Raw genomic sequence first — 15,794 nt, 5'->3', positions numbered from 1 at the left:
ACGTTTTCCAAGTGGGAATTCAGGGTAGACAGAGAACTAGAGGAAGACCACCGAACATACTCACACACTTCGTAATTTGGGGCAGAGGACACAGTATCGCATCGCCTAGGCTGACTGACCATCAACATGCCTGAGAGCTGAGCTGGAGTCTGGGTCCTCTTGCCTCTACCTCTCAAGTGCTGAGATTACGAGCCTTCACCATCATACCCCACACACTTAATAATTCTCTCTAATTCCAGTCCTGTAGTCTGTTGTTTTCAAATGTTCACCATGAAGTCACATTACAAATTAAGACTGGCATTCGGGCAGAGAAACAGTGGGGCACAGCCACGTGCCACGGGATAAGAGTACATAAGGGAGAAACAACATAATCAGGTCACCTGAAGTAATTTCTTAATGAATACAGATGGGCACTGATGGGCACTCCTGATCCTCCAGGCCCACAGATGCTGGGGTCACAGGGCACCAATCCCTGGTCTCTTCTCTTTTAACAAGTTATCTGAATTCATGTTTGTCTGTGTGAGTATGGGCCACGTTTCTGCCTGGATACTTAGAGTGGAGTTACAGGGAGTTCTGAGCCGACTCTCATGGGTGCTAACCACTGCACCATCTCTCCAGCCCCCTTTGCTGATCTTTAGTGACGCTTCTGTATCTAGACTTGATCTGGACTGAGTGAAAGGGACAGCTAGAAGCAAAGAAACTGGCTCACAAGTGCGCTAGGTTATGAGCGGTGAGCATAGTCATGGGGGCTCCCCCTGGGCATTACAGCTCTAAGGCCACACAAGTCTATACTACACGTCCTGTGTGTCAAATCCGGGTTCTACATGAGAAAGTGAGAAGAAAAAGGCTTGAGAATGCACACTGGTTGTCAGAAGTAAACGAAGAGCACTAGCATAAGGGTACGGATGAGCTCCTGCCTTTCTAGCTTTCCTACCCCGCTTACTATGAGTCTCAGCACAGCACTGGTGTACCTGCCCATCCACACCCGGAGTAGACTCTGTACTCAGTAACACACGCAGGGAGAGGACTCTTAGGGGAGTGCCTGGACCCTGCCCTGAGTGAAATGACAGATTCTAGATATCTCCTATGTGGAAGGAAATGGCAATAGGGTGGGAGGCTGGGGGGATGATAGGGGGTGCGGGAAGAGGGGAGGGAGAGGGAACTGGGATTGACATGTAAAACAAGCTATTTAAAATTAAAATAATAAAAAAGATCTAAAAAAAACCAACAAGGTTTGGCATGGTGGAGCATGCATTTAATTCCAGCATTCAGGAGGCAGAAGTAGGCAGATTACTATGAATTTGAGGCTAGCCTGGTCTACATAGGTGAGTTCCATACCCATCAAGGCTGTCTCAAAAAAAAAATCAGCTAACCTCACAAACAACTAAAAATTAAAACTACAAACAAAACCAAACCAAATAAAACAGGTAAACCAGGTAATAACCACAGGGGGGGTAAGAAACTTTCAAGAAGAAAGAGTAACCATGAACCCCCTTTGGTATGGAAATGAATGCTTGTATTGGTATGGTTTTTCATTTATTGATACAAATTCAAGGTCAATTTTGTGATATGTATATTTCTCCTCTTGTTTAAGTATTGTGCTTATACCGATCTTTTAAAACGTAATGCGTAATTAAATACAGGCTATATAGATAGTTACTTATAATAGTCAGAACTTATAGTTAGGTAAGTTAAGTTTTCTAGATATATAGAGATAGATTTGAGATAGATAGATAGTCTTCAAACCTCTCAAAGACCTTCAGAAAATGACATTTAAAATGGTTTAGGGTTTTTCTTGACAATGAGAAATGTCTGCTCCTGGCAGCACCAATTACCTCTGAGAGGAAGATGGGCATCGAAGAAACTCGTTATGGAATTTGCTTTCGACATGGCAAGATTAGCCATTTGGGCAAGAAACTGCTCTTGCCTAGACTGCTTGACTGTTGCTGTATAAATTGGACATGCAGGACCCACAGGAAAGTGACTGCTAAACTCAAACAGTCCTTCAGGGTTCCTGCTTCATGGAAGAGTCTGCCAGACTTTCCGCAGGACACAGAAAATGACTGACGGACTGCCATTCCAGATGGACAGCTTAAAATTTCCTGCTTTGCTGAGAAGTCTTCCAGACACACTGTGGCCTATGGGCTGAAGATGGATGCCCCAACGTTACAGAGGAACGTCAGGTGACTATCCAGGCGGCAAGATGTCTCTGTCAATCCTAGTGTTTATATATTATCCTTCTGTGGTCTTTGATGGAGTTGAAGACAGATAGTTATAATCATAGTTTTCCTTAGTTATGGTAAAAGATAAGTTACATATAAGACTTTAGACTCACAAAGATAGGATAGATGATATCTTCTTTAAATCTTACTAAAATTTTTTTTTTTTGGTTTTTACAAGACAGGGTTTCTCTGTATTGTTTTGGAGGCTGTCGGTCCAGCCCGGCCTTGAATTCACAGAGATCCGCCTACCTCTGCCTCCCGAGTGCTGGGATTAAAAGCATGCACCACCACCACCGCCCAGCAATCTTACTAAATGTTAATGAACAAAATATTATAACTATGTTCTTACTTGATAACTGTTCTGTTATATATAATTTGACTATGTTAAAGTTAAAACCTTTCTTTTTATTTAGACAGAAAAGAGGAGATGATGGAAGTCCTGTGTATATGTCAATAAAGCACTGTTGGCCAATAGGGAAGCAAGATAGGTGGAACTAGGGGTTGAGGAGGACTCTGGAAAGGAGAAACACAAGGAGTCCTCATGTAGCTGCCATAGAATTAAGAGGTCCAGACACTTTCTCCGGTAAGAGAAATACTTAGATTAACAATTATGGGGTAAGTACTTAAGTCAGAGATAGCCAGTAAGAAAACAAGCAAGCGGCCAACAGCTTCATAATTAAAACACACACACACACACACACACACACACACACACACACACACGCTGGCAGGCACGCACGCAGATCCTCATGGGCCAAACATCCACTCATCCTTCCTGCTCTACCCACCTTACCTCTGCGTTCCACCCCAGCCTATCTGTCACAAGCCTGTACCCAAATACTTGCCACAAGGATCACAGGCTTACCTCATCACTGCATCCCTCACTCATCTCAGCTGGCAAAGTCCCACGCGGCGCTCAGCAGCAAATGCTTTATAAGAACTTGTTGCAGAAACGAAAGAATGGGAGGTAATCGGGGAGGAAAACTGATAGTGATCACGTGAGGACTCCCTGCTTAAAACTGTCATGCCTTCATTTTCCATTGCTAGGGAAAAATCTCGATCCCGATTTGTATGTTGTATAATAAGTTCAAAAGAAGAAACTCTGTTTTTCAATTACACACTTAAATTGGACACAGTTCAGTGGGGAGTACCGCACCACAGGAAGGAGCCAGCGCTTCCCCGAGGAAAAGGGCTAGCTAAGGAACGACCCACCACGATTCGCCTTAGCAATGCCCTGACAACCAGTGCAGGAGTGGCACTCACCTGGCTTGTTGCCTTCCCTCTCGTGGCCAAGCTGCCCCTTGGTGTTTGCACCACACGTGTAAACCTCCCCATCTTCCAGCAGGAACACCGAGTGGTTTCCTCCACAAGCCACTTCCTTGATGGTTCCGTCCGATACAAAGCGGCACACCTGGGGCTCAGCCACAATGCCTCGCAGGTTGGAGCTGATGCCTGGCTGGCCCAGGGACCAATACCCCCAGCATAGCATTGTTCTGATCCTTCAGGGAGTCATACAGCCTAGAAAATAGTTTTGTTTAAAAAAAAAAAAGAAAGAAAAAATATTTAAAAAACAAGTTTTAAAAACACCAGATGAAATCAAGTAACAAATGCAGCCAATTAAAATAACCCTCCCACGTGAGCAAAAGATGCCATAGTTGAAGAAAATGAAACAAAACCCATCACTTTTGTGATAATTAAAAATGGCGCTCTCCTAATAATCATAAAAACCCATCACTTTTGTGATAATTAAAAATGGCGCTCTCCTAATAATCATCATGCCTTGCATCTTAAAATAAAATTGTTAATGTTGTCAAAAGTAGCCATAAGTTATAAAGATGTTGTGTTGTGTTTTAGTAAGCACTTAATAAGCAGTTTTAAATAACCCCCCCTTACATCACTGAATGAACACAGAAAAAGAACACGGTTCACATATCAATGACAAGGCACAGACACTCTGCATACCACTTGTGTCAATGACAGGGAGCAATCACTCTGCACACTACCGTGTAATGGCAGGGCACAGACACTCTGCACGCCACTAGGCAGAGATGGGAGTGAACTTACCTCACATGTTCTCAATGTTCCTTCTTTCTGCATGCTCTCTGCCTTCTTTAAGAATTGTTTTAAATTGAACCAACCCTTTGGGTAGTCCTACTATTGACTCCATCAGCGGCATGGGGCCACTTGAAATAGGTGAGGGATGAGGAAACAGTATGCTCTTGCCTCTCACCCATGGAAGTAGGCCCTCTGCACAACCCAGCACGGCACGGCATCCCACTGGGCCTGCTTCCTATGACATGAGGACTCGTCTACCTGAACTGGTAGTTTCTCCTTTCCGCTCATCAAACCTAACTCCATCAGATTTGTAACCCCCTCAACAGAGACCATAGATCAATGCAGGCTTCTTCCATATAGCGCGACATCTACTTTGGCTGCCTGACTGTTGACACTAGATCCACGAGCTTTAAAAAAAAAAGTCCCCATAAAAGGATGCTTTTTCAAAAATAAATAAAAACAAAATCTCATCCCTCTCCATCAGTTCATACACACCAAGGTGACCAGATAAGGTGCAGTTCTCATATTGCTAAGAGGAACACAAAATAGTGGGCCTACTCTAGGGAAGGGTAGGGAGGGCAGAGTTGCTCTAGAGAGGGTGGGGCTGCTCGAGGGGGTGGTGGGGATGCTCTAGAAAAGGGTGGGGAAGCTCCAGGGAGTGATGGGGCTCTTGTAGAAAATGACGAGGCTGCTCTGGAAAATGGTGTAGCAGTTCTTCACAAGCTCTTTTGGCTCTTACTGCCACTAGAGTTGCAAATATCAAGCAGGTGCTTCCCCACTGAAGAAAACACCTAGTGAGCATCTCTGGTTCCGGGAGAAAAGTTCAAGATTTTTAGAAAAGAAAAGTAGGAAATCCCAAGTATGTCATTAAAAGCAGAGGATGAAGGCACACCAGTGGTAGAGAACTTCTCTGGGTCTTACACAAGATCCTGGGTTCAATCCCCAGCACTGAATACACAAAGCAAGGGAGGGTTCCTCCTCTGAGATGCCAGATGGAATAACAGGACTAAAGCCTGTCCCATGGCCACATGCCTGGCCAGAACAGAGTGGAGAGCAGTGGATTGGAGAATAGCAATGCCTAACATTGGGTTTGATGCCGCTGGTAACTAGTTTTCAGAATCCTAAACTGTCAAAGTAAAAATACGGCATCCTTACAATAAATACTTTACCAGTTCTGGGGAAATTCAGAGCTTTGGTGGGGGCGGGGGTTACAAAAAACCATAGTATTTCATGAAGGCTAAAATGAAGATTGAGGACTGTGAGGAGACCAGGTATCTTAGCAAATGACAGACAGATAAGTTTAAACACTGTTTCTTGCCCTAGAAATTCCTGACAACTACAGAAGATACCTAATCAGCAGTTTGTCATTTAAATCATTTTATTTGGATGTTAAAGGGAATCTCCCAAAGACTGGCCTTAGGAACATTTAGATTACATGTCATATTCATTTAGTTATAATATTAAATTTTCTTCGCTAACTACTTAAAGCTGTATCGCCCCCAACTGAGAGTCACTTTCAGACTTTCAGGAAAGCATCAGGACATCTGAGCTGTACTGCACACATTACAGGTGTCCTACTTAACCCCTGCCAGATTGTAAGGAAATGGCAGTCTCACTATGAATTATAGGGCTATGCACAACAACATGTAGGAACACACCACAAGGCCGGACAGTGGTGGCACATGCCTTTAATCCCAGCACTTGGGAGGCAGAGGCAAGCAGATCTCTGTGAGTTAACAGGATAGGCTCCAAAGCTACAGAGAAACCCTGTTTCAGAAGAAAAAAAAACACACACACAAAAATAAAAAAAAAAAAAGAACACACCATCAACCAATCCACAGGAAAAATTCTGGCTAACTTCTGTAAGGTTTCCATGAGCCACTAATGTGGTGTTCAGACCAACTTTATTTATATAATGCAATTATTGGAAATAATGGGAATCAACTATTCATGTGTAACGAAATAAAGCACGCTTTTGTAAAGTTTGTTGTTTAGTCACTTTTGCTGGAATTCGGTTTCTTTTCCTTTCAATAAAAGAAATCCTAACTAAGACTATTAATAACTATTTCATTAAGAACATCAAGAGGTAAGACTAAATTTGAGCTTATTCTAAGTCAAAGTCATAGGTATTAGGGTGAAACACACACACACACACACAAGAAGGGAAAAGAAACTGAGACAAGAGAGCTAAAGAGAGCAATCACAGGACCATACACACTGCAGCACAGTAGGGTTTTGAATTCAGACTCCACACTCTAGACCTTCCAATAGGGAGCCTACAATGGACTGCTGAATGCCCAGCATTCCCAAGAATCCTCAGAACTGTCCACAAAGAACTAATGCCCTGATCAATAGTTAATCTGACTATTTGATGTACTGAGGAATTACTTCCTAATAGTGTAGAGGAGTAGACAGGACTCTACCACACCAGTCACTAAATTCACCAGTCTTGCTTTGGGTTCCATGATTAACAAGCAACCTAATTATTTTTTTCTGCCAGGGTCAATTCTACAATAGTGACCAACGGAGTCTGGTATCCCAACCTGCATGGTATCTCCCTTCATTATTGTACTGGGATCCTAAGTCAATCAACTTTGGAGGAGTTTGTCTTTGAGACACAGCTGAAGTCTCAGTGCTCTGGGGTAGTATAATCCTACATGAACAGCCTAAAGCATGACACCTTCAGAGGACTAGCAGAATTGCTTTAGGATAAAAGTAATAAATGAACAAGAAAACTTCGAAAACTTCACCTCTGTTGACCAAGAAACATTCAAGTAGCCAAGTAAGATTTTCTTACCAAGAGAATTAGACAGCAGCCACAAACAGCAGGCATCTCTGTAGATGAGTATTCCCTAACTGGGAATGTGGCTGAGGTCATCGTAATGTCTCAGAATGGCAGGAGAGGGCACTACAACCATCTAGTTTTCAGAAAAGAAGTGCAGTGTGGAAAAAAAACTGGGCATGATGGTGCATGCCTGTAAAACCCAGTATCTGGGTGGCTAAAGCAGGAGGATCATGAGTTTGAGACCACCCTGGGTAACACAGTGAGACTCTGTTTCAAAAGGGGGAGGACGACCACCTCCCCACCATCAATTCAGCGTTCATTCACATGCATGCTCTAGTTGAATCCCTAAGGCTGGTTGCTGCCAATGTCCCTGAACTTAACCTCTAGCTCAGCCATGCTCTGTGCATCACTGAACACTGATACTCTGGCTTTTCTCATCCATTTTTCTACATTTACTGCCTCTCCCTTGCTCTCAGAGAAGATTCTTTTCTTTCCCTTCAAAGTACACAATTACAGAATCTGTGACAGAAGACAACAGATCTCCACCCCTGGCTTACACCTCCTCCATCCCAGCCTTCACTTCCAGCCTCTCATTCCTTGCATCAAACAACAGAAGCAGGGTGGCTTTCAAAGGACAACTTTCTCCGCGTGTCACACATGGCACGTTCTCCCTTTCCTAATCGAGTCTTGGTAAAAGACTGATCCTCTGAATGGTGGTTAGCTCGTCCTGGGTTAACCACACTCTATCTGGAAAGCCTGGAGGAGGGAGTGCAGAGACCCAGGTCTAATTGTCTTTCTCTGTAATGTAGAGGAGTCACGAAGTTCTACGGTGATATATGTAGAAAGGGCTCAGCACTGTCCTAGGGCAGTAAATGGACATCAGGCATCACTATGATTCCTACAAGGCCTGGTGCTCTCCGTTAAGGACTCTGCAGATAAGATGGTTCCAGAATAGGCTGAGGTGTCACTCCTCATCCCCTTGGCCGAGACCAGCATTAGCCATGTCCTGCCAAGTCTGCACCAGAGCAAAGCAAAGCTGCCAACACAGCCGTCATTTCACAGGGTACTTGAGGTTACTAGAGCTTTCCGGGTGTTCTTTATGCTCTGGACGGGAAAGGTAGACCGATCTCTCCCTACCAGTCCTAGTGAGTGAGCCAAATACCGAATGGCAACCTCCATCTCCTACACCATCTTAACACCAAGTTCCCAGCAGCCTAACAACTGACTCTGACTCCTCTGGAAGTCACCGACACCTAAATAACATTCAGGAAGGACTCATAATCTCATTAAATAATAAGACTTCCTTTCAAATATGCTCAGCAGTAGACCATGAATGGTGGTGTGTGTGTGTGTATGTAGGACAGGCCTTGCAAAAGGATTCAGTCAGTGCATTGCAGGTACGCTCCAAACCCAAGCGTCAAAGACATTTTGAGACAAAATACAAACATAAGTAACAAAATGCATCCTAATGACATGCTTTATTATTAAAACCCATGCTACCAGCAAGCGTAGCATTAAAGGCAAACAAATGTTCAACAGACTCCCTTCTGTGTCCTCCTTATCCTTTGCTTCAGTGTGACTTGGTCCTCTGACCCTTTGAGTCACCATACAAAGCATTCGTGCTCCTGCTCATCACGTTCTTTCCCATGATGCCTCCTTCACTGTCTGGCACCAGGCTTTGTGAAACTGCACAAATGAGAGGCTCTCTGTGAGAGCTGTGGGCTGACTTCACAAGACACCCAGCCAGCCTGGCAAGAATCGGAAAGTCTGGTAACACCAAAACAGCTCTTACTCACAGCTAATGAGTGTCAACTGCCACTAGCAACTCTGAAAAACAAGTTGGCATTTTCTAGCAAAGATATGGAAATGTGAATACCGCACAGCACAGTCCAGTCGTTTTATTCCTGAGCCTTGGGACAGACTGTCCAACTCATTAAGAATCTATGGTCTTCCTGCAAGAGCAGAGACAGAGACAGCAAAACCTGAAAACTTGGAACTTGCGGCAGTGCCGAAATACTGCGGGCTGGCACTGTCCACTACAGTGATTGTGCATCCAAAGTGTGTCTAATACAACGGAAGAACTGAAATTTCAATACTGTAATGCTACCTGATTTCCATTTGACTATAAGTGAGCGTACTGGCCACTGGCCACCTGACATACAATGCAGTGAGAAATTCACTAACCTAGGCATCATGATATACATGTAAGAATTTCATAATTGCTAGAAATAGGGAGAAAAAGAAGAAACGCTGAGTACGGTGGTGCATACCTGTGAGGTATCCCGAGAGGATTTTCAGGGCAGAGACAAGAATGCTTTGTGTGATGGTGAAAAGGTAATCTCAGCATCTACAGAAGCAGGAGGATGAGGGTTCATGGCCAGCCTGGACTTTATGAGACCTGTCTCAAAGGAAACAAAGTATACCACATATATAAAACAGAATACTGTATAGCAGTTAAGATAAACTAACAGTACCACTGAGTCTTAGGAACAGTCTTGAGTTACAAAAGAAATCAGAATATGATACATTTTTACAGGGTTTAAATACTGTATAACAAACACATTGTGGTAGTAAAGGTATGAATTAAAAAAAAAAAAAAAGCCCTTCACAGACCCTTCTGTGTAGCATCACAGGTAGGGGGAAGCCGAGATGCAATACATAGGAGGAGCTCCAATTGAAGGACGATTCTCTGCCTCTGTTCCTGCATTTCTCAACACACACACACACATCACCTGCATTGCTTTACAATACAAATATTGCACAATGTAGAAAACACTCCGTTAAGGCGTGTTGCACTTCCAAGAGACTCCCTCAGCAGCCTATGCCCACACAGACAGCAGCCTCCATGGAGGAACAAAGCTTCGTCCATCTTTAATGTCTCCTGTTCCCAGCAATATGCAAGAGCACAGAGTGAAGCCACACTTTCCAGCTATGTTTTCCATGCTGGATGTGGCTGATTGAGTCTCTGTTCCTAACAAAAGTAACAATGTATTTCTCCATTTAAAATGGACCCCTGCGTCTCAGCAGATTGAATGGGAAATGCCTTTAACAATGAAGCTGTCATTAAACAGAGTGGATCGAGATCCCCTGCCTGGGTAAGCAGGCTTTTTTTCCCCCATTAACTGAAATTATACACGTGTACATATGTGCACAGGAACACATGCACACATACTGCTATACTTCTACAAAAAGGAACTGGTGTCCCCCAGACTGTTCAGAGCCATTGGGCTTTTCATATGGAAACTACCAGAGGCCCCAGAATTACAGGTGTGTGAAAACATACCTGGCTTTTTAAAGTTCATTTTACTTTTTGAGCCAGGGTTGCTCTGTAGGCCAGCCTGGGATGACTGTGGAAAACAAGTTGGTATTTGCTAGTGAAGACAGAGATGTGAGTACTGCACAGCAGAGTTTTATGCCCAGGCCTATGGCCAGGCTGTCTAATTCATTAAGAATCTAACTCACTTAGCCGGGGCAAGCCTAGCACTCAATATACGGGCCAGACTGGCCTCAAGCTCATGTTAATTCTCCCGCCTCAGCCTCTCAAGTGTTAAAATTAAAGACATAAGCCACCACAGCTGGCAGATGGGTGATTTTTGTTCATTTGTGTTTTGCACTACTGGGTACTGAACTCGGGGCTATACCATGAGTGACACTGTCATCTAGACCTTCTCCATGGTTGCTTTTGAGTCTTGCATGTAGTCCAGGTTAGTCTGTGACAACCATCCTGCCCTAGCTTCCCTGGGAGGGGTATGAATCACCATGCCCAGCAAGGCCCTAACATCACACACATATACACACATTACAGGGGAGAGACAGACAGACGGGAGAGTGGACGGGGACACACACACACACACACACACACACACACACACACACCAAGAGGCAGGTAGCAAGCACACAAATATGCTACAATTTAGAGAATAGAATTCTGGTTCTCCGTGTAGATACAAGCCTGAGACTCTTTTGTTCATTTCTGCAACTTTCGAGATCAGATTGGTGTCCTGTACTTAGTAGGGCATGTGCTGGATAGTTTCACGTCAGCAAGACATAAACCAAAATCATCAGAGAAGAGGGAACCCTCTATTAAGAAAATGCCTCCATAAAATCAAGCTGTAGGCATGCCTGTAGGGCATTTTCTTAATTATTGTAGGTGGTGCTCCCCTGGGCAACTGATCCTGGATGCTGTGAGAGAGCAGGCTGAACAAGCCCCAAAGCAGCACCTTCCATGGCCTCTGCATCAGCTCCTGCCTCCAGGTTCCTGCCCTGACTTCCTCTGAAGATGAACTGTGATGTGGAAGCAGGAGCCAGACAAACCCTGTCCCCCTCAATTTGCCTTTGGTCATGGTGTTTCATCACAGCACTTGTAACCCTAACTAGGACAGGGCTCAGGAATAATTTCTGAACAAAGAAAAAACGATGCTTGCTGCGACTGCAAACCTGACCTGGGTCTAGATCTAAATACTTTCTTTCATTTACCCTCCGTCAAGGCGAGGATCTAGAACAGCCAGCACAGCTGGTGGGAGGGTAAGTTGGCAAAACCACTTTAGAAACCTCAAGATTAGCAAGATTAAATCACTTGCCCAAGAACATGTAAATAAGTAGCTGAAATAGAAACTTCCTAAGTCAAAAGGCAGAAATTCAAATTTCCTCCACTAGACTAGAAGCCATACTCTTTAACATGACGCTCAACTATATTCTCAAACAAAAGGAAACCAAATCACGGAAGCCATACCCTCTCTAATATCGTAAATACGGGTTTAAAGACAAAGCTGCAGGTGATCAAAATACATCATAAATCTAGAAAACTTTGAGAATGAAACCATTGTGACATGTAATTAGCATATGCTAATAAAACATTTCAAGAGGAAATATGAAAAGGCAAAGGTGTGTGCAATAAGTGAGCTCGTATTCGCTAAATCATCGGTGATTATACAACCAGAACTTAAGCCAGCCAGAGGGAGAGGGGGAGTGAACAAGTCTCCATAGAATTAACCAGACTGTCCTCCACAACCTTGACTCACGACAAAACCAGCTCCTTTACACAGAAACGCACACCCTTAGCACCAGCAAGTATTTCTGAATGCTCTAACTGTTAGAGAGAGCAGGGTTGGACTGTCGTCAGCAGGGCCATCTGAAGGGAAACAGCCTTTCCAATCCATGAGAACCGGCTGCTGAGAGCTTCAGGGCCAAGAGGCAATGGTTAAGTGGCTACAGAGCAAAGTGCACGGCCTGTGGTCCAGCACTTAAGAGCATGGATGCAGGAGGTTCAAGGCTGCTGCCAGCTACGGAGTGAGTTCAAGGCCAGACTCAGCTACAAGAAACCACCCCTTACAATGAAGGGGGAGGGGGAAGAAGAAGAGGAAGAGAGGAAGGAGAAGCACAGCCCAGAAACTAGGTCCCCTACTTTCTGGACTCACCTTCACTACCTCAAAGCAAATGAAGATGTGTTACTGTCTCTCACCGAGCAGCTATGTAAGTCTGAGCCGTCACATAGTTTTGTTTAATCCTCTTTATCAGCTCTGTGCCTTAGATAGTATCTCCACTTATTGCCCTCCCTTCGGACAGGACAGACTAAGGCTCAGAGGACTTAGGTTGACGCATGCACCCCTAATCATCATACACTAGGCATTTGGACTGGAAGTCAGAACTGTCCCACTTCACCATGGGGTGTTATGTTAAAGAAAATAACATCAGAACAGGACTCTGCAAAGTGCTTAAAAACACAAGGCCTGGAGTGGTGGTGTAGACCTGTAATTCCAGTGCTTACAAGGCTGAGGCAGGAGGATTACTGAGAGCTCAATGCACACCTGGACTATATAAATGAGAGGTCTACACTGTATATAGCACGACTCCATCTCCAAAAGAAAAGAAGGGTAAGAGTAAATGTCTGACAATAAGAATACCTTTAACCGCTCGAGACTGAACGTTCTCCAGGGTATCTCAAGGAGGGTTTGGTTAAGATCACCTAAAACCAACCTTGATGAAGTTAGTCATCTTTAGTGTGAACTAGAGCCATAAGGAGGGTCTTATAAAAATCTGGTCATTTAACGGGGGCAGTAAAAAATACTTTCAAATAAACTCTCATTTAGACTGGACAGAAATTATGGAAAAACAATTCAGTTTTGCTGTTCATTTCCCCAGGGATCTTTCCCAGCTACCTTACTGCAACCGCTATAGTACTCTCTACTTTCCCGTCTCCCAGCTTAACTATATCCTCTACATGCAATACCAGAAGTCCCAGACGGGCACCTCCAGTCACCCAAATAAAGCACTACAGCAGCTATACTGGTCGGAGTCACCACAGCTGCCATAGTCCTGCATGAGTTTCAGACATCATTTCTACCTTCTTATACAGAGAATCCCGCTCGATTAGGAGACCCTCACTTTTATTCCTGCATGAGTTTCACACATCATTTCTACCTTCTTATACAGAGAATCCCGCTCGATTAGGAGACCCTCACTTTTATTCCTGTATGAGTTTCAGACATCATTTCTACCTTCTTATACAGAGAATCCCGCTCGATTAGGAGACCCTCACTTTTATTCCTGCATGAGTTTCACACATCATTTCTACCTTCTTATACAGAGAATCCCGCTCGATTAGGAGACCCTCACTTTTATTCCTGAAACTGGTGCAAAGCCATCTTTTGTCTCCAGCAAGGGTGCTACTTTCATTTTGTACAAAGATGTTTTTAAGTGATTATACAAAGAGATTCAAATTTGTCCCGCATCATGAAATGCAACACCCAGTGACTTCTCCAACACTGTTTTAGAACATTTTGGGACTCCTACTTCTTTTTTTAACACAATGAACGACCACTACTTACTGAACAAGTCCAACTGGGTAGTAGTGAGCCATGCTTCTATTTTTTTCATGACAAAGGAGTTTTGCATATAATTTGATTCCTGCAGTTTAACTTCTCTGATAGGGTCAAAACTGGAGTACATAATTCACCTATTTTGCTTTTCTGGTCTATAACGCTCTCCTTCTCCAAGAAAAGGAAATACCAAAAAGGATTGCACTGTAATAAGCCTCAGAATGTTACCATACTGCTTTCGCTGCATTTAAAAATGCTAATCCTCCTTTGACTTCGCTTACCTTTCTTTCCATTCTGAAGCTTAAAAACCAGTTCACTTTATCAAATTATCAAAAGAAAGGGTCTAGAAATAGCTTCCTATTTGTGGAAAGAGCCAGAAGGCACATAAAAATGGAAGATATCACTTGAATCGTCCTCCCCGCAAAGCACCCCCGGATGAGACAAACCCCAGCAAAATCCTTGCTGTCTTAGGTAAGAATGTAATGTACTTCCTAATGGGGCCGATGTGAACTCTAAAGTAATCTAGAATCAGAAAACAGCCTGGAACAGCAAAGTTCAAGCACTGGTCCCCGGGGGCCAGGCTTGCACACGCTGCTCACGGCAGCCTCCGTGACTAGCCTCCCCAGGTTCAGCCCTTCGGTTCACACACCTGCTCCTCGGTCGGTCCAGCCGTCGGGTCGGCCTCAGCACGCCTGCACCAGAGCCCGGGTCCCCGAGCCCCGCCCGCCAGCTGGGTGGGAGGAGCCGGCGGCCAGCCGCAACGCGAATTCCCCTGCCGCCGCGCCGCTCTTCACGCAGGGAGGTCACCCGCGGCCCGCGTCCGAGCTCGGGGCGGGGAGACGCCTCCGCGACCGGGAGCTGCGGACAGCCCAGCACCCCTCCCCGGCGGGTGCAGCGCCGGCTCGCTGCCCCGGAGATCGCCGCCCCTCCCGCACCCCGGTTCGCAGCGCCCACCCCGGCGACCGCAGCCCTCCGTGCCGCTCGGGCCTCCCCAGCCTCCAGCGTCACAGTATTAATGAAGTTTCCCCGCACTCCCGCGGCCGCAGAAGGAGCGGCCAGAACGACTTCCCGCCTGGCCAATGGTGGCGGCGGCAGCGGGGCGGGGCGCGGCGGGTGCGGAGAGGGCGGGGCGACGTCGGGACGGGAGGGGACCGGGAGGGGGCGGGACCTAGGGCGCCGAGGTACCCGAGAGGTAGCCGTGAGGTGGTGGGGACCCGCAGCTGGGACGGGGTAGGGAGGTGGCAGGACCCAGGACCGGCTAGTGGCGTGGTAACCTTTCCAGGAGTGAAACTGACTTTCGCCGGATGGGATGCAAAGGAACGATGTCCATTGGGGGTGGGAGTGGCAGATCTGCTGTTTGCTTGGTTGGTTGGTCTTTTTTTTGTTTTTTGGATTTTTTGTTTGTTTTGCTTTTGTTTCTGAGGGGGTTAGGTTAGAGTTTGGTTCTCGACCTAGGTTCTTATTATTCATGCAGAGGTGAGAGATGGGAGCCTGGCAGCGTGAGCTGGGGGGTGACTGCCAGGCTGGTGGTTCCGAACCTGGTGTCACTCAGGGACCAAGGTCTGCGGGCAGGCAGTGGTGCACGGAGAGAGGCGGGACCAGAGAGGAGAGCACACTGCAGAAAACTCAGCATGAGAGTCACCATCCTGAAGTCATGCACAAAGCACAACCTTTGGTCTAAAACCCCAGAAATGGGGTGGGAGGGAGAAAATAGAAATTTCAGCTACACTTTTCCAGGCTTCAAAAATGACCTCCAAGCTTCTTCCTCTCCTAAGGCCACAAATGCCCTCAGACTTGGGCACAGGGAGGGGGGGGGGCTTCTCATTTTCAAATTATCTTTTCAAGAAAATTTTGTGACAACAGTGAATTCATGTTTCTGTCTGCCTTTGATTTGAAACTCTGAACATGGAGCTT

General features: G+C 45.4%; 1 protein-coding gene across 3 annotated transcripts in view; it reads right to left on the bottom strand.

The window, feature by feature from the left end:
- The window catches only part of Herc3 (HECT and RLD domain containing E3 ubiquitin protein ligase 3), a 105,893-nt gene extending 90,917 nt beyond the window's left edge, over window positions 1–14,976 (bottom strand). For 2 of the 3 annotated variants that reach the window (XM_040737214.1, XM_040737216.1), the window contains exons 1-2: window positions 14,530–14,976; window positions 3,486–3,740 (exon numbers count right to left, since the gene is read on the bottom strand). In XM_040737214.1, coding sequence (XP_040593148.1) covers window positions 3,486–3,711 — 226 coding nt within the window. In that variant the 5' untranslated portion in view covers window positions 3,712–3,740; window positions 14,530–14,976. Of the gene's footprint in view, window positions 1–3,485; window positions 3,741–9,332; window positions 9,410–14,529 lie in introns of all 3 variants that reach the window. The other variant, XM_040737215.1, reaches the window with a different exon arrangement.
- Between the last annotated feature and the right edge of the window lie 818 nt (window positions 14,977–15,794).

The sequence above is a fragment of the Mesocricetus auratus genome, unplaced genomic scaffold (assembly GCF_017639785.1).
Source record: "Mesocricetus auratus isolate SY011 unplaced genomic scaffold, BCM_Maur_2.0 Super-Scaffold_100676, whole genome shotgun sequence".
Lineage (NCBI taxonomy): Eukaryota > Metazoa > Chordata > Mammalia > Rodentia > Cricetidae > Mesocricetus > Mesocricetus auratus.
Note: the sequence above shows the minus strand (reverse complement) of the source record. Positions and strands in the feature narration are given on the sequence as shown.